A 24,363-nucleotide genomic window follows, 5' to 3' on the forward strand; every position below is an offset into this window, starting at 1 on the left:
GTATGGCACAGGTGTGCCTTAGGCACATCGAAACCCAGACAATGATATAGTGGCCCCAACGCACCAATGTGGGGAGTGCATGTGATTAAAATTTCAGCTTTTTTTTTGTTTTGACTAGCAATTTACTGCCATTGTGTTGACCATAAGGGTTCCATAGGGCTACTGGCTTTAGACAAGGTATTTGTAACTCCAGAGCAAGGCTGTTATCTATTATCTAAATTGATCTTTCTAACAAGGTCTGTCTATGTAGCTGAAAGTCTGATATGCGTCTCGTCTATAGAATTATTTTATTGGCCATTAAATATTAAAAACACATTACACAATGTAGGGTTTTGTCCGAGCATGCTCAGCGATGTCAACCTCTCAACAGATCTCTTGCTGCACAGATGCAGTCGTGAATGGCCAAGCTTTATCCTGTAAGTAATGGTTTTTAGGTGAAAACTGAATAAATTGCCTCCCGGAGGAGAAAGCCCCCCTCTTTCTCTTGTAACATTCATACAAGAGAACGAGTTAAAATTATCAAAAAGATGGAAGTTGAACTAAAGTTATGCCTCTAATCCTTCCAAAATGACGGTTTAAAGTTTGAATTAAAGTACAGTACATCTCTTTTGCTTGTTCCTTCCACTCCTAGTTGAAAACCAATGATTCACCCCCTGCCATCCTCCCCTCCCTCTATCACTTCCTTCCTCCCCTGACGCGATGATTGCCAGGGCCGAGCGGGGAATACGACGAGCGAGTGAGGCAGCAGAGAAGAAACACAGCAGCAACGTATTCATTACTCACTGCTGAGGAGGCTGATAATTAAGAGGAAGAGGGGAAGGAGAAGAGGAGGAATGATGGAGGGTGGAGAGGAGGAATATAAGAAAATGAGGGGATGTGGGACAGGGAAAAGGAAATGGAGAAAAAAAAGAGAAGGGTTTGAAATGAGGGAAGGCAAGTTGAGTCATTTCATAACCTCGGGATACATAGGCCGACATGGAGATTGGTCTCTATGCATTCTGAATCAGCAGATGGGGAGCATAATTTGACGGCAGCATGTGAGGCAGAAAGAGATTTACTACAGAGAGAATGAGAAGGAGAGGGAAGAGAGAGTCAGAAGGTTGAATACAGAGAGGAAACCCTGTGGATACAAGTCAGTTTGAACCCTTGAAAGGAAACTTTCATGTCATTGTTGTGGATGTTTTGATGATTTTGAATGTTAACGGTATTTGTAGAGACAGATATGTACAACTACACCCAGCACTGGTCGTTAAAATGTCCATTTTCTGCTCACATTTAAGTTCAAACGAGAGAGGGTCTCATAGTCACGACAGTTGCAGAGGGAAAATGTGTTTTTCTTGTGGAATAGTGTCCAATGCTTGCATTCAATACTTATCAAATTTAAAGAGAGGCTAATATGATGTTTCAGAAGTCTATGTTAGCCTAATCAATTCAGGATTTCCCAAACTTACAATTTTATGACTGAATTTTTTCTGTTTGCCGCATTTTCCCTTATGTGGTAGTGGCTACTTAGTTCAGCTACAGGAAATGTGTGAGGTTAGACTGCTGACACGTCATATTAGCTTCACCAAACGTTTAGAATGTGTTTTTCTGCAGATTTTGCCTATTTTTCACAATGTAGTCGCACTAGAACGGAATCACTTTATGGTCAGTATGAAGAGGAATGGTCACAGCAACCAGTGACTCTTTCAGTGTACATATAGTGTGAGAGTGTTGCATTATCATAGACTTCAAAAAATCAAAATCTATCCTTTAATAGTTGTTCTTAAATTCAGGATATTTGCCAGAGCAGACCAGCAATGACAGCTTATTGTACCACCTTCCACAGGCCTAGGAACAGTGCATGTGTAAATAAGTGAATGAATGGTGGCTAGATTCCATTTAGTTGGGTCCTCATATTGTTCATGCTGGTTCACTGTCACACTGCCATGACTTCCTGGGACACTTGAATAGAACCGATCCCTTTTTAATGTTATTAGTAACACCTGTGCTTTCCCTGCTGTAACAAGTCAAAATATGTGCTGTGATATTGTGTCCTTGCAGTGGGCTAGCTCGTTCAGTTTCCCAACCAGAGTAAATGTAAAAGTATGCTAATGGTACTATTCATTACTGTTCAGTGTTACGGCCTGGTATCTTCCAACACCACTACACTGACACTGTACAGGTCCACACACTATGATTAACTTAATCACCAAATAGTTTGATAATTGATTAATTGTTTTTAGTAATTTTTAAAAAGAAATGTCCAAATGATTATATTAAAATTAAATAAATTTCAGCTTCTCAAATGAAAATATTTTCTGGTTTCTTTAGTCCACTATGACAGTAAACTGAATATTTTTGGACATTTGAGGATGTCATAGTGGGCTTTGGGAAACCGAGATCAACATTTTTCATAATTTTCTGACATTTTATTGACCAAATTACTAATTAATGATTAATTAATTGAAAAAATGATCCTCAGATTAATCGAAAATGAACTTACAGGGACGCAAGGGTGTACTAAAAACACCTATATCAGTGCAGTGTGGTGGTGGTGGGAGACAAGTCAGTGTATGTATATTAATTGCAGTAATTGTGTTCTTTCACATAAAATAATTCTTGTTTTATTTTTTAGGGGCCTGTTGCTTTGAAGAAAGGATTTTTCTCCAAGAAAATGCAATTTTATTTGTATTATTTAATTTAACTTTCAAATTGAAATTTTGTTTGAGTAAATATAAATGTGTTTTTATTTTAATTTAACAAACTGCTTCATTGGCAGCCCAAAAATACAATGTACAAGACGGCTTTCTTTTTTTGAATTTCTGTTTGTGTTTGTTGTTCTGTCTCCGTCCAATAGATGCTTTCTCATTCAACACTTCATAGTACCAAGAATTATGTTTGGTGAATATTAAATTAATATTATCAGCTTTCATTTTTTTTTCTTTTTTTAAATACATATTTGTGGCTTGCATGATTGTCTTATGTTGAAAGCTTTAATTTCAGGTTTCGACCACTGCAACTGGCAATATCAAAACGTTGTAATGACCCATTGTGATTGATGTTTTAATTTAATACTTTATGTAATTTAGGACAAATGTCCAGATTAGTATGCGTTATTAAAATTGCAGTGGTGGAAGAAGTCATCAGAATGACCTGTTTAGTAAAAGTAGCAACACCACAGTATAAAAATACCCCAAGCTTTCATATGTTTACCCAAATAAAAAGGTCATAAGCATTCAGCCCAATGTACGCATCAAAATGACCAGTACTCATTATGGAGAATTAATATATTTTTGGGTTTTTATTACTGATGCATTAAGAGTTAAGCAGCATTTTAATAGTGTAACTGTGAATTTAAACTTTAACTGTGGTGTCCAATAGTCAGATGATTGATACCAGTAGTGTCTGAGATCAGTGGTTCCCAACCTCCTGTATCCCCCACAGTCCCTTCAGAAGAACTCAAGTTCATCAGCACCACTAGTCATGTTCTGTGTTCATTTGGATTGATTTGAAACTGGATGTTATTTAACACGATTGACTATAAAAGTGAATATTATTAGAATATTCTTTGCATACAGCTAAACATTCAGTATTTTGGTTTGCTTAACTTTTTGTTTGTACTGCTTGTGACACATGTCATGTTTCAACCATTTATCCATTTTTAGATGATTTTTTAAAATCATTTATACATTTTCTTTAGCTAACTTTTGACATTTATTTTAGCTATTTCAGCTATCTGTCCCTTCTCTGCTGACTTACTAACTAGTTTTCATAACTCAATATGTTGGTATATATGTTTTTAATGAAATTCTAATTTTAATCTTTTTTAAATTAGTGGTGTTACTCACATACTCCTGGCAACTGCAGAAGTATCCACTGGAGTACATGTACCCCTGGTTTTGGAAATCTTAGATGATCTTAATCTATATTTTGTATGTCAAATCTTTATTTGCAAAATAACCAGTAACCACAGCTGTCAAATAATTGAAGTGGAGTGAAGTGAGTGCAGTACAATATTTCCTTCTGAAAAACAGTGGAGTATAAAGTGGCAGAAAATGAATATACTCAGGTAAAATACAAGTACCTCTAACATATACATAAGTACAGTCCCTGTGAAAATATACTGTTATTTTCCAACAATTGTTTCTTTGAGAGGGGCATTCTCCATTCAGATGTGGCAACCCATCTCAAACCTCTGACATTTTGCGGTGTGCAGACTCTTCTCCAGCAGAACAGCAGGTGGCGCCTGTTTGACGTGCTATCATTTGTCCCGCTTGAACTGGGCCTAGCCAACTGAACGATCTGGGAGACGGCATTAGAAATCCACCAGGGCTGCACATACGCTTTTACAAACACAATAACCAAGTGCATTGCCAAGATTGATTCCAGCTGTAGTTGCATGAGCGGGGGGAGCCCTCGGGTGTCAGACTGTGGACAGGCGTGGCAGTGGGCTGGTCCAGACGCACTGAGCGATGAAAAACCTCGGGGTCCTTTGACTTGGTATCAGCTGAGGCCCTGAACTAGTCTGACAAAGGAACCCTGGTGTCGGAAGCAGGCACTGACAGATCTGCTGTAATTACCCACATCTGCTCGCTCTGAGGACGGCTGTGGGTTGTGGGTGTGCCGCACCCACACGGAACACACGCTCCTGAGGATGCACTGAGGTGAGTACGCTGCCTGCTGTGATATTGTGTTTAGTTGAGTCGAACAAGGCTATCATGGGGAAATGGCTGGGCGTAGTACAGAGTCCTCCCTGACGCGTGCATGAGCGGTGTGTGCGCATTTCACTGATGTCTCACGGTCCCGTCCTCACTGCCTGATGTTGACCATTTTGTTCTGTGTCATTCGGCGCATATAGCGCATGCACTGTAGTGTGTGCTTGTATAAAATGAGTAGAGTTGCACCCTGTCCATTATTGCTCATGCGTTGTCTCCATTGTGCTCTGCAGATAAAGGCTCGTGAACGCGTCCAAGGTCCCATATGTGCAGTCTGTGAGAGTGAGACAGAGAGTGAGACAGTGTGTGTGATGGCAGAGCCTTCTCGCTGGCTCTAATCCGGCTCATTAGCGTGCCAGTGATTGTTTTGGTTTTCACGGTGTCAGGATTAATATTCTGGAAATGAGCAGCTATTGATATGAAACGCGGTGCTTTTGATGCGCGTTTAGCTGGGGTCGTTACAGACTGCAGTCGCGCAGTGTTGAGCCGTCGCTGCCTCTGTCGCTGCCGCTGCTGGCCTCTGCATTGTGCGGGTGGCCATTAGCGGATCCTCCGCTCTGCTGGTGCTGAGGCTGCAGCGCGTGCGAGTGTTGCTAGGCAGCCGTGCAGAGCGCGGGCCGCGAGCGGGCTCAGGAGCGGAGGATGCTGAAAAGCCAATAAAAGAAGCCAATAAAAGCATACCGTGCTTTCACGTTGAAATACGGTGCTGCAGATACACACAACATGGTGCCCTGGCCCTCACGTGACTATCTGGTCAACAGGCCTGTCCTCCGTCCTTTGGGAGCGGGGGATGCAGATTGTCATCTCCCACAGCACAATGGCAGACACTGAACCTCGGAAGGATTCCTCTCAGCCACAGCAGTTAGAATCAGTGTCTATAGTAACTATATAATATGTCAGGTGTTGGATTACTGTATGGTGCCCTTCATAAATGAACCCTTTTATAAAATGATTTAATTATAGAAACTGAGACAGTATATTTGAAAATCATGTGATGTTGCTGTTTTCTTTAGTTGAAAACAACTTTAATATCCAGTTCGTAGTTACTGAAATATCAAACATGAGGGGCAAGTAAACACATTGTTATGATTAGGTGATATGTAACACTGACCAAAATACTATAGAAGGTCTGTTAATTAGGCTTACATGAGAGATATGTGTATATTTGCTGATTCCTGGAGTTCTTGCATCATCATTCTGCGTTTTCTGTCACCTAAGGAGTTATAAGCCAATAATATGTAGTGAAAAAGAAACCACTGTAATGGGAGTCCGTCACTTGCTGTGTTTTCAGCTGCTTTCCATTTGCTTCTTTCTGAAGTGTTTTGTATATTTTGATTTGTTCATTAACAGTTCGTGCAGCTTTCCAAGGTGAAAGACAAAGGTCCCATTAGAGGCTGTAGGGACTGGAATGTCCTCCTACACAAAGTCAACAAAATCTATCCTGCCTCTACATCATTTATGCTTTAATGCATTTTCATTTTGTGTATGCTGCATTTCTGCAAGCACTCAATCCACTAGATGTTTAGAGTTAATGAGTCTGTTCATTTTGGGGGTGGAATACAGCAAAGTTGCCCTATAATAATTTAGTTTAGCGTAGGCTATTCTTGTTTTGTCTTGTGTTAGGTGGAACTATTAGATTGAAAGTAAATAAAAATGCATTTTCTTGCCGTTATATTGTAGTTGCAATATATTTAGTGAGGAGGCTAACGTGACATTTAAACAAGTTTTACATTGCATTATAAAGAGTTGCTGGCTTGTAGAGGATGAATAGGTTTTAACTTGATCATAATTATTCTCCTATATCTTATTTTGAAAAACTGCTAGTAAATGTACCAGTTTATTAGTTACATAACTGGTTGGGATCCACTGTCCAGCCAGCATAAACCTGAAGCCAACGAAAATCAATCCAGAGCTACTTAGGTAATTATTCCCCTGTCTGCCTCTCTGCTGCTGGACGTCAGTGCTCAGACACAGAACTCCCGAAACCACTGAGTGGGTAGATTTACAGCAGTGAATACATGCATGTATATGTGAAGATAATGTGCACCAATATTAGAAAATTGCCTATTTATTTCACCTCTTTTTATTGGTTAGGCCAAAAATGTCATCTGGCAGCAGAGCAAAGCAGCATTACATTTGTTGATTGGTGTGTTCTGGTGAAGGATGCCACAGCGAATAATATTTGTCTAAGTATTAAACTATTTAAACAATGCTGAAATTCAGGTTTTGCAGTTTGGTAAGAACCCAGCTCTAGAAGAGGAGAGAACGACAAGAAATCAGCTCCCCTACTTCTTGAGATTTTATGAAACAAAAGGGAGGTGATGATGTATCGTGGTCAGCGATCACAGTGCGACTGAGGATAAGAGGAGGAGGCAGCGATGGTGGGCCAGCAGCCAGATCTCTGTCTCCTCTTAGTCATTAGGACCCTCCCCGGAGAGAGAGACTTTCTGTCTGCTGCCTGTCAGCAGCTGGGCCCTTGCTACCCCCAGAGAGAGTCATATACCCTGTGAGCCAACCTCTATTGTGAGAGCGAAAGAGAGCTGCTGCCTCCAATTTGGGCTTCTTATAGACTGACTGTTGCTTATAATTGTAAAATAACATCCACCTGAATACATTTGAATGTTCAAAGTCAGATATAAATATCTGTGAGTGCTTAAAACAAAAAACTGAGCATGCATTATTCAGTAGTAGTAGTTTTCCTCAACTGGAAAAAGCTAGCTATGATCTGGGGGCAGTTTGGCTGGCAAACGGCATGAAGCTTATATGTCAGTGTATGTTTAGGGACTTGAGGGACTTTAGTTAATCCATAAATGGCTGATGTTTTTGGATAGCTGATGTAATGTTTCTGTGCTTTAGAGCGCAGGAAGTCTGACGTTTTTAGGATAAAGTGCACCATTTATCCAGAAACTCCATTAAAGGTTTAGTCATCTGTCAGAGTTTCTCATTTGCAATGCAATGAGATTTAGTAATGCACAGGGATCTGGTGTCATTGGATTGAGCATCTTAAAAGCTTGCCCTGGACGCTGGAGACATGAGGGATTGGACTGACGTTGCATGTGATCAGGGATGCACAAATAGTTATGTTACAGTGATGCAACTAATTGTTAGTTAAGTAAGTACGTAATTGAGTCAGTTAGTAAGAGGTAGCAGGAGAGAGGGCGTGGTGTGTTTGGGACCTTATCTACTCCCTGCAGCACTGTTTGTGTGTGTGTGTGTGTGTGTAAGAGAGAGAGAGAGAGAGAGATGAGTATGTTTCATTTGGGAGTGGCCAGCTGTTTTCTGAAGATCCTTACGGTAACTCTTTACTCTTTCTCCAATTACCGAGCCGTATCGCCTGCTAACTTCCTGTTAGTGGTTCTGGTGCTGCTGTCTGCATGTGAGCTCTTACTGCTAATGCTGCATTTTCTATAGCTCTACGCTTCCACCGGCCAGTGCCTCGAGGAATACAACATCCTTAATGTGAGGGTAGGTTTTTCATCCTAATGCTGCCATTTGAAAATACAAAGAATTCAAGGATTAATGTGCAGTCCAATATTCTGTTTAGTGTTGTACTTGCCAACAGGAAACTCAGTTTTCATGTTAATGCAAGATGCAAAAGGATTTGCTTGGGGTTGAATTGTACGTAAGGGAGCATATTGATTGAACTGACAACTGTTATTTAATATCCAATCATCTTTGCTGGATCTCTTCATGGTTTTGAACTCCCTCTGGGTTGATATGCACCACCAGATCCTTAGTCAGGTTTTATGAGGACTCTCTAAAGCGTAGGCTCAGGAAGGTTGGAAGGAAGGAAGAACAATATTCTGCTCACTGCACTTCTCCCATTTGCACATTTAAGCTAAGATAATACTTTTTTTTTATCCTCACAGGATTATGACTGCTGCCTTAAGAGCATTTGGCTAGTATAATTTCATAGACTTGCTTTTTGTGAGGCTTTGATCTTTAAATCATATCAACACTGTCCCTGTTGTAGTGTGAATTCTCCTAATTTGCCCACTCTGTTAATTTCCTATTGGGTATCAACAGAAAGTGATTAATTGAAACATATTTTTAAAACATAAAACATAAAACTAAAAATCAAAAAACAAACAAATCCTGAGTCCATTATGGTAGTAATGGATGGGTGGGGTCCCACTCCAGGAAGTTAGTGGTCCTGGCCAAGAAATAGCCTGATACATAACCCCCAACAAACAGAAACTTGCCGTTATTACTCTGTACCCATAATTTGTTAACCTCTGCCTGCAGTCTTCATGCTTAACTAAGCTAAGCTAACCGGTTGCTAGCTGTAGCTTCATAAATAACAAACAAACATGACAGTAGTATGGGTCTTCTCCTCTAACTCTTGGAAATAAAGCGAAAATGTGTATTTTCTAAAATGTCAAACAATTCCATTACAGTGGTTATTGCTTGCTTTACAGTCAATATGTACATTCAGTGTTAACTCTTATTGGATTGTTATGGCAGTTCTCTCAAAAGTAAAATTTAAGCTGTATTAATAATATTTATACACTTTCTTTACAGTTCTCAGCACCCCCGGTTGTAACGCACCCACTGCAAAAAAGAAGATGAGCAAGTCCCCGACCCCCAAAGGCACCCCGGTGCAGCGCAGCCCCAGCGATGGGGTCCCTGAGGGCCTCCAGTCTCCTCAGCATTCCACGCCAGGCTCCGGACCCCAGCAGAAGAAACGCATCTCCAGCCTCATTCAGAGTCCGGTGAGACGGCTGTTTGTCTGTGAGGGGGCTGCAGTCAGTGCTGGAGTCCATTCTGAGTGCATGACTATGTGTTTCTGCATAGGGAGGCTGCATGACGCTGATGAAGTTGTGTGTGAAGTGGAGAGAGTGAACATGAAGTTAAAGGACTGATGGAGAGAGGCTGACTCATTAAATATGTTTACTCACCCTCGCCCCTGTAGTGTATCAGTGTTTGCTAATCAGTGTATGTGTTCAAAGCCCCCATGATTTTGTATGTGATTATAGCATCTTTCAAATTATTCTTTGTGGAAAATGAATCAATCCGAGGATCGCTAAAGACAACTAGTATGAAACTGAAGTGATTTGTAATGTGTGGTGTATATATACTGTATATTCTATAGATTAATGTCTGTGTTTGTGTATAGTCATTCAGGGAGGAGCTGGATGTGCTGATCCAGGAACAGATGAAGAAGGGTGGCAGCTCATCCAACCTATGGGCACTGAGACAGCTGGCTGATTTCATGGCCTCACACGGCTCTCCAGCCGCACTGTCTGTCTCCCCTTCCAGTAAGTGCACAACACTTTTAACTAAACCTCTAACATTCTGCATATATAGGACTTGAAAGAAGACATTTTTAAGCCTGGTATTCTATGATTTGTCCCTGTGTCTCAGTACTGCCTGAGCAAGGCATTTTCAGCAACACATTTCTATTGTTAGCATGGTTGCTCGCTAGCCCAAATGTTACACTGTTATCACACCATACTTAGCTGAAAGCTAACTAGCAGCGTGCGCACCAACCATGTGTATGTGTATGTGTATGTGTGTGAGTATGTCTGTCTGTGTTGACAGCTCAGCCACTGACTGATCTCAGGAACTCCATTAAACATTTTCAGTTTGTGTGGCTGTGTGTTTGCTTCAATGCAAAGCTGGCTCGCAGCAAATATTTGGCTACCTCTAAAACTGACTTTGCATTGAGTCTGAGCTCACCTGCAGAATAGTCCACGGTTGCCCGGCTGTTGTGTTAACTTTACATCATAGACTGGAGGTCCTATGGTTAGTCTGCTAGCTCAGGTGGTTCAGTGGAACATGCAGAACACCCAGTTTTAACATGAGCTCGATCAAACTCTCATTAGACTGGGCCCTCCTTTTTTAACCTTTGATCCATTATTAGGATGATCTTATAAAAAAGTAAAGATAAGACCCAATCAGCTTCCACCCTACGGCCGTCCTCACAACTGCTGGATTTGCTGGATGACCTGATGATGTTTGATTCTTGCATTTAATTGACGTAGCTGGAACTGGTGTTGTGCATACTTGTTCACTGGCACACCTAAGAGTAAATACGCACTGAATGCTATGGGGTGGAAGGAATAGTGGTGAATCCCTCACAAGGAGCATCATGGGATTGCTGACAGAGAAAATGGGCAGGAAGGGGCTGAAAGTTCAGAAAATTAAATTAACCAAATGGTTGTGTATATATATTGTAAATACATGTAACTTGCAGCCTTTTTTTTTTTGTTCTCCATGATCATCCCGAAGCATCTCCACTTTGTGATCATAACTTATATTATATTGCAGTACCACTGAAAATGCTCCCACATGATCCTCCATAATGACACATTTCTGCTGTAAAAGTGTAGGGAGAGTGTGGATGATGAGCAATTGAAGATATTTCACTTGTCCACAGACAGCTATAAGCATTTATTAGTGCAGTTGTTTTATTAGTGTTAAAGGCTCTGTACACCCACACAGCTGAGTTCAGTTATTCTGATTAGGCAGTGCAGCATAAAAGAGGTCTAGTCAGAGGTTGTCAGAGCTTTGATGAAATCTTGTAGAGGTAAAATTTCATCATAAAGCAGTATAAACTAATATTTAATCAGACTTGCACCAAAACACCTCTTTAAAGGTCCATTGTGTAACATCTCGTAGGATCTATTGTCTGAAATGAAATATAATATTTATAGGTATGTTTTGATTAGTGTATAACCACCTGAATATAGACATTGTTGTGTTTTTGTTAAAACGCCTTCAGTGGGTTCTTGTTGAACTAACATGTTTCTATAGTAACCCAAAATGACAGTTAGTATGTACACAGCCTGATGCTACAAAATCCTACACATTGGACCTTTAAGCCTCATTACAGATGACACAAACATGTACATTCAAAGCAATACACATAATTAATGCCATTGTCCTTATGTGCACCTTTAAGAGAACCAATCAGCTGCTCTCTTACTTACCTTTTGTGCCTGCTGACCATCATCTTCACTGCTCTCTCTGCCTCTACCTGGCTGTCTCTCTTCCTTCCACAGACATGATGATGGTGACGCCCATCAATGACCTGCACGGCTGGGAGCCTGGCAGCATGGTGAAGGGGGAGAGGCTGATGCGCTGCAAGCTGGCCAGTGTCCATCGCCTGTTTGACCTCTTCGGCTGGGCCCAGATCAGCCGCACCTGTCTTACTGTTAGTTCCGCTGTCTTTTCACATTGCATTCCTGACTTTTTATTGTGAGGCAGAACACTAATTTACTGAACAGACTTGTCGTCACATGAGTGAAGTACAGCATGCAGTTTGACTGGCTGTTGGTGGTCAGAACCCACCGTAAACGTACCAGTTTTGGTGGACGTCATGCTCATATGTGGAATGAACTGCTTTACTTCCATCATCTGTGTCTCCTCACTAATGTCCATCTTCTTCCCTGACAGCTGCGTGTTAGTAAAGAACAGGAACACTTCTTGGTGCTTCCAGATGGCCTGGCCTACAGTGAGGCGACTGGATCCAGTCTGGTGAGTGAGACTAATCCCAGTCAAGATATAAAGGTTTATGAGGTACACCAGTACAATCTAATGCAATGCAATTCAATGAAACAGTTTTTTTTTAATTGTCGGACATGTCTAAATTCAATCGTATGTTTTTTAATGTTTTGCCCCTATTTGAATACATGAGGGCAGCTGAATATTAGAAACCACTCTTAGTACAATACAACCCAGTTCAACACCAGCACTAACGCAGTGCTTAAATATATAATTGAAACAACAATATAGAGATCATAAAATTAAACGTCATGTCCAATGGATTGCATTAGATTGTACAGGTGCACCTAATAAAGTGGCCACTGAGTGTATGCTTACTTGGCTGTGTTGGCTGTTTATGCAAAAGTGTATTTAGCCCTCTAATACTACTGGTATGATGCTATTTTCATAATATAATTGATCAATAATTTAAATTAATTTTCTGCATTACAGTATTATGTAGTCTTGCATACAGTCTTGCATCGATTTAATCTATTGACTTTTTTCATTTAAATAAATGCCTGCCACAATTTTCTCCGATAAACAGAGCAAATCTGATATCTAATTAATAAAGATATACAAAAGACAAAAGCAAATCCTCACTTTTAAAAAGCAAGAGCATGAGAATGTTTGACATTGGTCCATGACAGTTGACTTAATTGATTAATCAATTATTAAATTGTTGCTGATTAATTTATTGATTAAACAATTATTCAACTAATAATTTCAGCTGTAGTTATTAGTATTTTCTCCAGTTTTAAAGTTGTCAGTGTTGAAGACGTTTTCTCTCTAACTAGACAGTAGACGGAGACAAGTGAATCCTGGTGATCATCATATAATCTAAAACACACATCAGAGGCAAAAGGGGTTTAGAGAAATTCATTTGCATCAATATAATACTCTTCAAGAATAAGTTTTAATTTCAAGTCTAAGAAAAAATGTTTTTTAAAACTGCTTTTATGATAACTGTTATATATTGTATATATATGTTATAATTTGTTTCATAAGATGATTCATCAAAGTGTCTATCCCATATCCCATGTGGAAGCATATACTAACGCATGCGTATGGTGCTGTGTGGTTTGCAGGTGAAGGTGAACATCCTGGGTGAGGTGGTGGAGAAGGGAAGCACTAACCTGGGTGTGGACACAGAGAAGTTCAGCCTGCACTCGGCCATCTACTCGGCCCGGCCAGATGTTCGCTGCCTGCTTCACCTCCACACGCCGGCCACGGCTGCGGTAAGTCAGCATGGGCCTGTGCCAAGTGTGGCATCGACTCACAGCTCTGTCCTTTCCTGTTTAGAGGAGACACCATTATATTTCTGCTGGTCACATCCAGAAACATTCATACTCTTAAAATAGTCTTAAAATCTGAACTGCACATCTGAGATAATTGGTGATTAACTAAGTTATTTTTATATTATTATATTTTATAATCGCAGCAATTGTGGTGTTTGTATATATATATATATATATATATATATATATCTATCCATGCTGGACAATATATATCATTGTCCAGCATGGATTTGCTTATAAATCATGTTGTGAAGCTTCTTTCATGACCTTTGCCGCCACAACTGACAGCCGAGTGTCTCCAGGTTTCAGCTATGAAGTGTGGCCTCCTGCCACTCTCCCACGAGGCTCTGCTTGTCGGTGATGTGGCTTATTACGACTACAATGGAGTCATGGAGGAGGAGGAGGACAGAGTGGAGCTGCAGAAGAGCCTGGGGCCGACCTGTAAGGTGAGCAGACCATGAGAGTAAAGACAATTCATCTGAAGGCTTGCATATCGTCGCTTCATTCAGCGGTTCCTCCTCCTGTGCCTCACATATGGGTTGCTTCAGGTTTATGAATGGATAACGGGAGACATGACGTTATGTGGTCTTACACCAGACTAATTACTGAAGCTGATGCTGTTGCTCTGAGACTAAACTTGGGAGTTGGTCTTAGCGTGCCTTCTCATTCTGCAGTGACATTTCTCAATAACCTGCAGCTATTATGAAATAGAAATAATGAATGTGGGTTTCTATTCCTGTGTAAATGTTGGTTTCATGATGCGTAGGTTCTGGTGCTGAGGAATCACGGCATTGTGGCTCTTGGGGAGTCTGTGGAGGAGGCCTTCTACACCATCTATCACATCCAGGCTGCCTGCCAGATCCAGGTAGTACACACACACACACACACTGTAGTGACTAACAGCTGACGTACTGGAGACAAAGTGCTGCCACTGTATGTGTTGTGGGTGTGTGAGAGTGGGAGAATGAGTTGGCATGTGTACAAAATGTAGAGGCACCAATTTTACACCTGGGCAGTTGCCCTTCTATTGGTACCCTTTCACTGTAATTCAGCCAGCAGCTCTGCACTGCAGTATAAAACACTACAGGGGTGTCGTGTGCCAAAGAGACACTGCAGTAATCCTACAGGACAAGGTGGCCTGCAGGGAAGCAGATATGTCACTTTAAGGTCATTGATGTGTTATACTCCCCCCTCTCACAGTACATATGTTTAATATGCTTTTTAGCAAGGCACCATGCTGGCTTGAATTGAAATGTGTACGTATGAAGGAGAATTTGGAAAAGCAAAACAGAGCTCAATGACGATTTACTGCATAAGGAAGCGGCAGCTTGTTCTAAATCTTTTGTTGTTGGTTTTCTTTCTTTGCAAGGTGTCGGCTTTGTGCTGTGCCGGTGGTGAACACAACCTGATTCTGCTTGACCGGTCCACCCATAAACCCAACCCAACCGGCACCGTGGGCTGGGCAGGCTCCACCTTTGGACCCCTGCACAAGAGCCGCATCGGGGAGCATGAGTTCGAAGCCCTCATGAGAACTCTGGATAACTTGGTAGGCAACGGTTATACTAAAACAGAAGTGTACAGTGATGACTGAGACATTTTGTTAAAGGGGCACTCGATCAATTTTACACACAAAGTTTAGTTTACTTGTACTGCACTACTATGTCTATGAACACAGCTTTATGATGTCTTCTGTGGCTCATGAGGGCTTGAAGGCTTTGAAAATGACCCTGATCAGGGGCATCAAGGACATGGAGGCATTAACCAGACATGACTTACGAAAGATGCTAGTGAGTCCCATGCTAGGAAGTGTTGGATCCAGTATTTTTGGAACATGACCCATACTAAAGAATATAGGTCAGGGTATCTCAGTCTCAGCTGCTCTGATTTTAAACATTCTTAATGTGTCTTTTGCAACTCTCACAACTTTGTGCCAATACTAATTTGCTAGACTACCCCCTTTTTGAGTTTTTCTGGTATTAAAAGGGTGGCACGTTAAAAGGTTGGACTTACCTTGAGATGTGTGGGAGGTTTGCTCATTCACACAAAACTGAAAGGACAAACTAATGTTAATACCTCATATCAGCTAAAGTCTTTCAACGTAATTTAACCTGAATTTAAGTTGCAGTGTGCAGTATTTTTTTTTGACCACCCTTGCAATCCTACAACCTTCTTTGTTGCTAGTGCTAGAGCTTGCAAGAAAACACAGGAATTTCTCCAGTTTCTACCATCCATCCTACCTCATGAGAATGCAGCATAAGCGCTGTGACAAACTCCATTTCCTGTAGCTGCTTCACAATAACAGCATAAAAGCCTTCCTGTGGTTTGCTGATGGAAAGCTTTTAATGTAAAGCAGCAGCATAAAATGTTCAGTTTGCATCAGCAGTGACTAAACTAATAACTTATCAGCAGCTATAAACCGCCGAAACTTCTGCATCACACTGGAGCAGCTAAAGTACTGAAAGCTAAACATGGTGAGACTGACACAATCACAGACATCAGTTAAATGTTTGAGTTAAATGATAAGATTGATACCACTCTTGACTGGAAGACTGGAAACAGGGGGAAACAGCTAGTCTGACCGAAGGTAAATCCACCTACCAGCACCTCAAAAGCTCCCTAATTATATTTCATATTTGTTTAATTCATACAAAACTAGACAAACTGTAAAAACTGAGGTTGTGGTTTTACAGGGGTCTCTGCTGGTTGCCTGGCAACTACACAGTGACAACATGAAAATCACTACTCTCAGCCAAGATATAGTCCACGGTCATAACCTCATGCAAGAACACAGCTTGTTTTTTGGACTTCAGTTTTTATACAGATTAAATAAACAAGATCGGATGTGTCAATAGGAATTAAAGGTGCTGGTAAAATGAATAAGCTAAAATATTGAATTGTGCATTGACACAGCTGTCTGCAGCTTGTGCACACCCTAAAGCTCCTTTCCACTGTTGTATTTCAGGGCTACCGTACAGGCTATGCCTACCGTTTCCCTGTGCTGCTGGAGCGATCGCGGAATCGGAGGGAGGTGGAGGTGCCCGCAACCGCTACAGTTTTCCACCAGTTTGATGACGACGGAGTCCACCCGGCTCTGAGGCAGCACCCTTTTGCCCAGCGCCAGCAGCAGGAGAGGACTCGATGGCTCAACACCCCCAACACCTACCAAAAAGTCAGCCAGGAGCAAGCCAGCCCAGGACACCGCTCCACTGTGAGGCTCTTGGAATCATTTTGTTTGATTTAGTGCAGTCACACAGTCACACTATAGAAGGGGTTGTCTCAAATAACGCTCCAGACCAGACATGACTGTGATGGTTCCAGCCTCACATTACTCCACTAATTGTGCAGAATATGCTACATTGTGACCGCTGTGACCTAAATGTTGTGTAATGTTTCCCGCTCATAGATGGAGGGATAGGTAGGCTGTCTGGTGATATAAAGGTATATAAAATATAAGCTGGAGAGCACAGGGATCAGAACTAGGAGTGAGATTAAAATGAGCTGTGAGGAGGGAAGGAAGAAAGAAAGCTAAATTTTAAGATGACTGATGTGAGGAGGAGCCAGAGCAATTAACTCACCATCTTTCTGATGATTTGAAAAGGAATTGGGGTTTTTTTGGATGTCAGCCAGAGGTATTTGTGTATCCAAAATCAAGAGTTTTCCCTCTGATTCACATGGAGGTTGATATACACTGTGGAGCGTTTGTTTTTGTTTCTGCGTACCTTGGAGAAAAGATTAAGCGGAGCTGCAGTGATGACTCCTTCTAGAGACAAAAACAATATGAGAGGCTTTCTTACATCAGTGGGAGGAGCTTGGCTCTCCCTTTCGGTTTTCTCTCCTCCTCAGTCCCTCCCACCCTCCTCTCTCTCCTCTTCTCTGCATTGCAGGTGAACGTCCAATGCTCTGTTATGACTACTGTGTTGCAGAGTCTGCCCTCTGGTGGACAAATATCCATATTATCAAAGCTACTTGATAAAGACTGATTTTTTAATGGGAAAAAATACTTTTTTAAGGAAGAAAGTGTCTGTTTCACTAAGTTACACAAACAGGATCTTCTACATTTTGGACATTTTGAGTCTTTTTTTTTTTGGGAGATATGAGGTTTTGATGTTGGCTTTCTTTCCTTTAGTGGTTGAAGGCAGAAGAGGTGACACAGGCTGGCAGCACATCCATCAAGATGGAGAACCCAAACCAGTTTGTGCCTCTTTTCACCAACCCTCAAGAGGTGATTGAGACACGAAACAAGGTAACGTTACCTTGCTTTTGGCCTTTTCTGTCTCCCACAAATCCCATCTTTGCCTTGTGCATGCTGTCCCATGAATCAGAAATGTTGAAATGAATTTAGTTTTTCTCCTCAGATTCGACAGCAGAATCGGCAGGACATGAAGACAGCAGGACCACAGTCTCAAGTCCTCGCCAGTGTTATAACAGTTGACAGTCCTCCGGTAAACTACCGTCTCTCTGCTCGCCAAACATCTGTCTCTTTGCCTTTCCAAGTCCCCCTTTTAAATTAAAAGCTGTAATTTTGTTGTCTCTGCTTGTCTATTAGTCTCCAGTGAGCCCACCTAAAGCCCCACCAGAGCCAGAGCCTCCCAACCCCTTCAACGAGCTGACAGACCAGGAGCTGGAGGAGTACCGCAAGGAGGTGCAGAGGAAACAAGATGGAGGGACCAATGGTATGATTCATTCATATGTGAACTCTATTTATTATATTTTACTATATTCATTTTTTAACACAAAAATTGAGTAGTGACCTATATATATATATATATATATATAGTAGCTCATGCCAGTCAGAGAGCTAATGCCATGATGGAACTCAATTTTTGATTGTTGATTGGCCACTTGCCTTAGTTACGACTTCACGTCCAAACTAGTTAAGTTATGCACAAAGTAATTGTGGTGCAGCCAAGTGGCTGATGTAGTTACATGGTAGTTACTGAGCCTCTAGTGCTTATACTTACACATATCTGGTGCAACCCAGTCCTGGTCTTTAAGCTGAAATATGTCCCCCAAGGTAGCATAAATCAGACACACACACACACAGCCAACCTGGACCTATCTCTGCCCCTTGACAAATGTGGACATGCTCCTCTCATTATCATGTAAGCATGTGGTAAGGGAAAACCATCTAATAACCCTTTACTGTCTTTTACTGGCGCCATTTGTCTATATAGTGTAGTAAATGCAGCTTAATATGCTACCCCTCACTTTCACTATTAATGCATTGTACACTTTTTTTCTGACCTTCTTAAGGTGCTGTGTGTAGCAGTTTAAATGTCATTATAGGCTATCAATTTCAAATTAAACTTATTCCACCATCTATCACTGCATGCAGCACAATGGCACAGAATGTAAAATGCAGTGTGGATGCTGGTAGAGCCTGTTTTAGCTAGTGTTTGGAGTTAAAATGTCGCACACAGCCACCTTAAGCAAACTCAATTTCACTTGTGACCGCTGTATAAACTGTGTTCACACAGTTCACAAATCTAACTTCCTGCACAGCTGAGCCCTCACTGTGTGTCTCTGTGTGTGTGTTTGTGTAAGTAGGGGAGGAGGTGGCAAGTGACAAGGAATCTCCCCCTGCTACCTCCCCCACAAAGGGCCCTCCGCCCAGCCAACCTCCTCTCTCAGGTGAGGCTTGGCAGAGCGCTGACTGTCTGCCCTCCTTACCTTGCACCCTGACCAGCAGCCTGCTCGTGCTTCTGCCTCCTCATGCATCAGATGACTCTCTGACAACCGTGTTACTCCTCCTCATACGCAGTTGAAGCTAGAAGCTTCATTGTTTTTTTTTCTTTTGTTTTCCATGATCACATTATATACATAATATATATATAGACATTATTGACTGGTTGTAGTCAGTACAGTTCCGATCCTGCTGAGCCACCAGTGGTGGATGTTTGAGGTTCGATTTAGCTGCAGTACGGTATCAATCCAGTCTAAATATCAATCAAAGAGATTCATGTGTATCTGACAAAAATCTGCCAGCAATTCAGTATATTAAAAATATTGCAATGGTGGACAAAGTATTCAGACCTTTTACTTCCGTAACAATAACACAATTTAAACATACTCAGTTACAAGTAAAGATCCTCCAAGTAAAAGTATTTATCAGCAATAAGTATCAAAAGTAGTACTTGTTCGAAAAATGTGCATTTCCATCACTCAGGCGGATACAATATGCATGTTGATACCTCGCCAACAATCTGATATATTAAGGAGACGTATGGAGCAACTACCAGTCTGATGGGATGCAAAAGCATATGATGCTGTGAAATTCAATATATATTAATTTTATTTCTTTGTTTCTCATTAAGTAGCTTGAGAGACGTTAAGAGAGGAAGAAATCAATGTTAGTATACAATTATTGGTCACATTTCTAAATAATAAAGGAATAAGACCTCTCATAATAATTCTATATAAATTAATTGTTTTTAGCGATGCAGAGATGTTTGAAACAGTGCATCCTGATTTAATGTCACATTGTATCTGATGCACACATCAGTTCAATTGCAACTTGAACTTTTATGCCGGTCCACTGATGCAAATCGGTGAATCCCACCAACCCTTATACTGGTGCATTAATGTGTACAGTCAGTAGCATTTTACTGTTGGAGTGGGTTGGAGTGGTGCTAATTTGAATTACTGTCTGGTGGTAACAAGTATTTTCTAACATCATAACATTGAATGTAAAATTTAAAAAAAAATGTAACCATTGACTTTTGTTTTCAGATAAATAGTGCAGTAAAAACATTCGCTCTGAAATGTAGTGGTGTAGAAGTACAGTGTAGCATTACATTTTACTCAAAACTATACATAAGTACAGTACTTGAGGAAATGTACTTACTTTCCACCACTGAATTATTGATCAGGGTTTCTGCATCCATCAATACAATACATTCATTTGTGATTCTTACAGGATTAACAAATGAGATATTCAACAACAACATCTCTCTCTAAAGACAGTACCCCGGTGTCTCTGGATAATCCACAGACCTCTCTGTACAATTGCACTGGCGTATGCAATTAATCTGCAATTAGTCTTTCTCATGAAAGACATAGCAGGAAAACATCAGCTTCTAGCGATAATTATGGCTCTGGCTACATGTATCTCTGTCAGCGAGCCAACATTGCCCTAAAATTAAACTGAATGCAGACATTATTTCTGTTGTTACATCTGTGTAAGTCAACTTGGACTTGTTCAAGTCTTCAGTCTTAGCTGTTTTCATTTACATTTACTACATTTCAGCCCTTTTGTAGAGAGATCCATCTGTCACTGTACCTACTGTATCTGTTATACTCTCTCCCTCTGTGTCTGTCTGTAGTCCTCTGTGTCACTCCACACTGATATATAGGGCACACTTCTGGTGCTTTGGTCTTGTCTCACTAGTACAGAGAAACAGTACGACAGTCTACGCCTCATTAAGCAAGCATGTTCATCTACAGTCACATTGCTAGCATGTAGCTTTGCAGCCCCACCCTACTCAGTCCTCTCTGTCTGGTTGCTGAATATTCTAAGTTTCTACTTGTTTCTTTACAATACTCTGAGCAGAAGAGGCAAAGACCGACTCTCCAGCCATACAGAACGGAGGCGAGGAGGAGAAGCAGACGACAGAGGAACTGGAGAAAGGGATGAAGGCTCTCTCCACCAACGACACGTCCTCCACGCCTGCTGCTCCGCCTGCCAAACCACAAGGCGGCACCCCGGAGGGCTCGCCCTCCAAGTCCCCGTCCAAGAAGAAAAAGAAGTTCAAGCCGCCATCGTTCCTGAAAAAGAGCAAGAAGCAGAAGGAAAAGGCGGAGACCTGAGGCGCTCACACACACGAGACCTCGGTGAAATACTACTGTGAAACATTTAAGTGTATGACGGAGTAGCAGATGAGTTAACCACATCAGATCTATTCAAACGCTGTCAGTTAAGATGTCACTCACAGACATGGTGTACTAAATCAACCTTGAATACTTCACTGTAACACTGGTACTCAGATTTGATCTATGTGGTGATTCATCTTAAGCAGGTTAAAAAACACTGATAATTATTTTCACATACTATTTGACCCAGGTCATTTTGACGCACTACTTCTTGTCTCACACACACACACACACACACACACACACACACACACAGTCCCTGTATTACTCATGTCTTATTTTCACCTGCTGTGCTATCGAACCATTACTTATCGTCACTGTATAGGCAGTCAAACATGTTTCTTTCTAAAACTGGGATGTTTCATACCATTTTATTAATCTTTGCAGGGCACGGTGGAAATTTAAGTTACCATGAATTATGCACCCCTTATCCATTTATAGGCACTTACCACATGTATATTGAAATTCTAGTATGTTGCATTTGTTCATCACCATAGGCATCTTGTACTCATGATTTGGTTCTAATCATCAGATAGATGTTGCAGGTATACTATGTGAGCACAGGTGCAGTACATGTAGACATATACTGATAGCTATTGATTGTGCTCTTATGAATGCTGGTTTTGTGTAAAATTATCAGCCTATTGACATTATAACAGCAGGGATGAGCAAGGAAAAAGAAAGCGGGGAAAATTATACTGGCTCGCTACAAAACAGAAGCCGCTATAAATGCCACTATTACCCAAAAAAAGGATAAAGCATAAAGAACTTGTTGCTTGCCGATGCAGTTTGAAGCCCAGTAAAAGAACATACTGAAGGGTACTAAACATTCCACTTTTCTCAATTTCTTTTAAATGTATGTGCGCAAAATACCTCTTAACAGTTGTAATTATTTTCTGTTTTAACCAGTAGCTGTTATCGAAATGCTGATGTGTGATGTTTGCTCATGGTTTTAATTTATTTTATATTAGGATGTATAAGTGAGTATTGCAAGGTTACCATGTATCAGTCATTAAAGATCAAGTTTGATTTAAAAGCAACTGGACATGTAATTTATGTTTTTCCTCCTGTATTTACAGCTCGCCACACTGAAGTCTTGTCACTCTGCAAGGCTACTTTAACATCTGATAAGAGTGCCACAAAAGTATGATTGTGAAAGGCAAATTTATAGTGTTTTTTGCTTGTGTAAATAATTTTCTTATACATATAAATATATATATAATACATTTACTTTTTTGACAAGAAAGAAGACAACTGGGAGCCAACCACGTACTCAGGGCAGTCATTTACACCTACAGAATTTTTCTTTGCATAATTATTATTACTGCAACAAATTTAACAAGGAATACACTGTATTTGTTTAAATACTTTAAAATACTAGTTTCTGTATTTATATAGGGTTTTCAAGTACAAACAATAGTGTGAGTACTATCCATTATTAGCTGGTGCTGGAATATGTGCTCCTCAGCTCCTCTGTGGTTTTCTTCTCACAGCCCAGACCAATGACTCACAGCCCAGCCTGCTGTAGGACGCGCCAGCTGCGCTCTCCTCCGGCCCGGTAGAGGGCGCTCTTCTGCAGGAGGCTCACCGGAAGCTCGCACATCAACAGCAGAAGACAACAGAAGTAGCAAGCAGCCATTAACGTTAGATTGACGAAATACAAACAGCGTGTAACCATTTCTCACCTCAGATGGTTTCCCACTCAGCACTCCACTGAGCTAACGTTACGGGGCTAAGGTTTGAGCTGTTAGGACAATGGGCAGGAGCAGGAGTCGAACTCCTCCCAGAAGAGGTAAGAAACTACAAGTAATTACCTCTGCGTGCGTTACGTTACCTCTGCGTACGGACGGTTAGTTTGCTCTTTTTGCTCTAATAACGCGGTTTTCTTTTACACTGGGAGGAAACCAATATGTATATGATATATAAGAAAATGTTAATAAACCTGTTTTCTTTCCTAAAGACCGACTTCACACTCTAAAATGTGACACTCTGTATAGCATAATGCCGCCTCCCTGCTGGTCCACACATCCTCAATGTAACGTTAGTTATTCTCTTTAGCTCAGTATTAAAACCATTATAGGTAGATAACACGGTTTTAAAAGCAACGCGCTATTCTTGGCTTTGTATCGCAGTAGCTGGAGTAGTCTGAGTGTGTGTGTGTGTGTTTTTACTGTCACTAACTAAAAGTGTCAAATTAGCAGCAGTTACAGCCTGATGATCTTAACCTGTTTGCCCTGCAGTTATACCAAGACTCTATATGTATACATGTAACACTGGGCCAGTGTATGTGTGGTAATCAATAAACCTCCTTCCTGACAGTCACCACACACTTGATAGTTTTCCTATCAGAGAATTTGCTCCTGAGTGTTGAGCATAAATAAGCTGGTTGGTCTGTACCTGATCAAGCATTGATTGTATACCTGACTAAATGAGAGAGGGGTTTGAAGGCACATTGGTTGAGATCAGAGCCATTTCTTTCATGCATAACAACAACTGTATGCTAATGTGTTCTTGCATACTCAGTGGGTCCAGTTTTACCTAAAGTATCTGTCATTTATTCAACAATAATAATGTATGTACCTGAACAATGTATTGGCAGTTTTAGTTTCCTCACCATCCAAATGTTGATGTCTCTCAAATAGCTATAATTAAGTTTCCTGTTTGTTTGAACCTTTAATCTTTGTTAAAATAAACACTCTAGCCTACAGACAACACTAAAACAGACTGGTGCCAATGACCTTTGTTATACATGTGGTATGAACGTCAGGTGATGCGCTTGCTGCAACCAAGCCTAAAGACCATCACTTAAACCATCTGTCTAAAAGTGTGGATGCCTGTATGCACTCTTCAAACTCTAATGTCCTCCCTGCAGAGAGAAGGCGTTCCCGCTCAACTTCACGGGAGCGCGAGCGAAGGCGAAGGGAGAGGGAACGCTCTCGATCCCGAGATCGGGACAGAGAACGACGGAGAAGTCGGTCAAGATCTCCTCACAGGAGGCGTTCAAGGTGAGGAAA

General features: G+C 41.1%; 3 protein-coding genes across 6 annotated transcripts in view; all 3 read left to right on the plus strand.

Moving 5' to 3' along the window:
• Nucleotides 1–2,914, plus strand: part of figla (folliculogenesis specific bHLH transcription factor) — a 14,942-nt gene extending 12,028 nt beyond the window's left edge. Inside the window, exon 6 of the mRNA XM_035658745.1 lies at nt 2,618–2,914. The gene's annotated coding sequence lies outside the window, so the exon portion shown is untranslated. The remainder of the gene's footprint in view (nt 1–2,617) is intronic.
• A 4,662-nt stretch (nt 2,915–7,576) lies between these two features.
• On the plus strand, nt 7,577–22,380 carry add2 (adducin 2 (beta)). Of its 4 annotated transcripts, none has more exons than XM_035658927.1 (15): nt 7,577–7,991; nt 9,219–9,409; nt 9,814–9,955; nt 11,702–11,853; nt 12,096–12,176; nt 13,271–13,420; nt 13,783–13,926; nt 14,247–14,345; nt 14,850–15,026; nt 16,443–16,688; nt 17,607–17,723; nt 17,836–17,922; nt 18,027–18,153; nt 19,028–19,111; nt 21,030–22,380. In XM_035658927.1, exons 2-15 carry the CDS (start codon nt 9,263–9,265, stop codon nt 21,284–21,286), a joined length of 2,010 nt encoding a protein of 669 aa, XP_035514820.1. In that variant the 5' UTR covers nt 7,577–7,991; nt 9,219–9,262; the 3' UTR covers nt 21,287–22,380. The 4 variants fall into 4 exon arrangements, with proteins under 4 accessions (XP_035514820.1, XP_035514818.1, XP_035514819.1 ...); XM_035658925.1 differs by lacking the exon at nt 7,577–7,991 and adding an exon at nt 8,002–8,162; XM_035658926.1 differs by lacking the exon at nt 7,577–7,991 and adding an exon at nt 8,002–8,156.
• Nucleotides 22,381–22,944: 564 nt separating this feature from the next.
• Nucleotides 22,945–24,363, plus strand: part of snrnp27 (small nuclear ribonucleoprotein 27 (U4/U6.U5)) — a 5,202-nt gene continuing 3,783 nt past the window's right edge. The window contains exons 1-2 of the mRNA XM_035657782.1: nt 22,945–23,141; nt 24,222–24,354. Coding sequence (XP_035513675.1) covers nt 23,105–23,141; nt 24,222–24,354 — 170 coding nt within the window. The 5' untranslated portion in view covers nt 22,945–23,104. The remainder of the gene's footprint in view (nt 23,142–24,221; nt 24,355–24,363) is intronic.

This window comes from Morone saxatilis, unplaced genomic scaffold (assembly GCF_004916995.1).
Source record: "Morone saxatilis isolate NCDOM2014 unplaced genomic scaffold, NCSU_SB_2.0 Contig16, whole genome shotgun sequence".
Classification (NCBI taxonomy): domain Eukaryota; kingdom Metazoa; phylum Chordata; class Actinopteri; family Moronidae; genus Morone; species Morone saxatilis.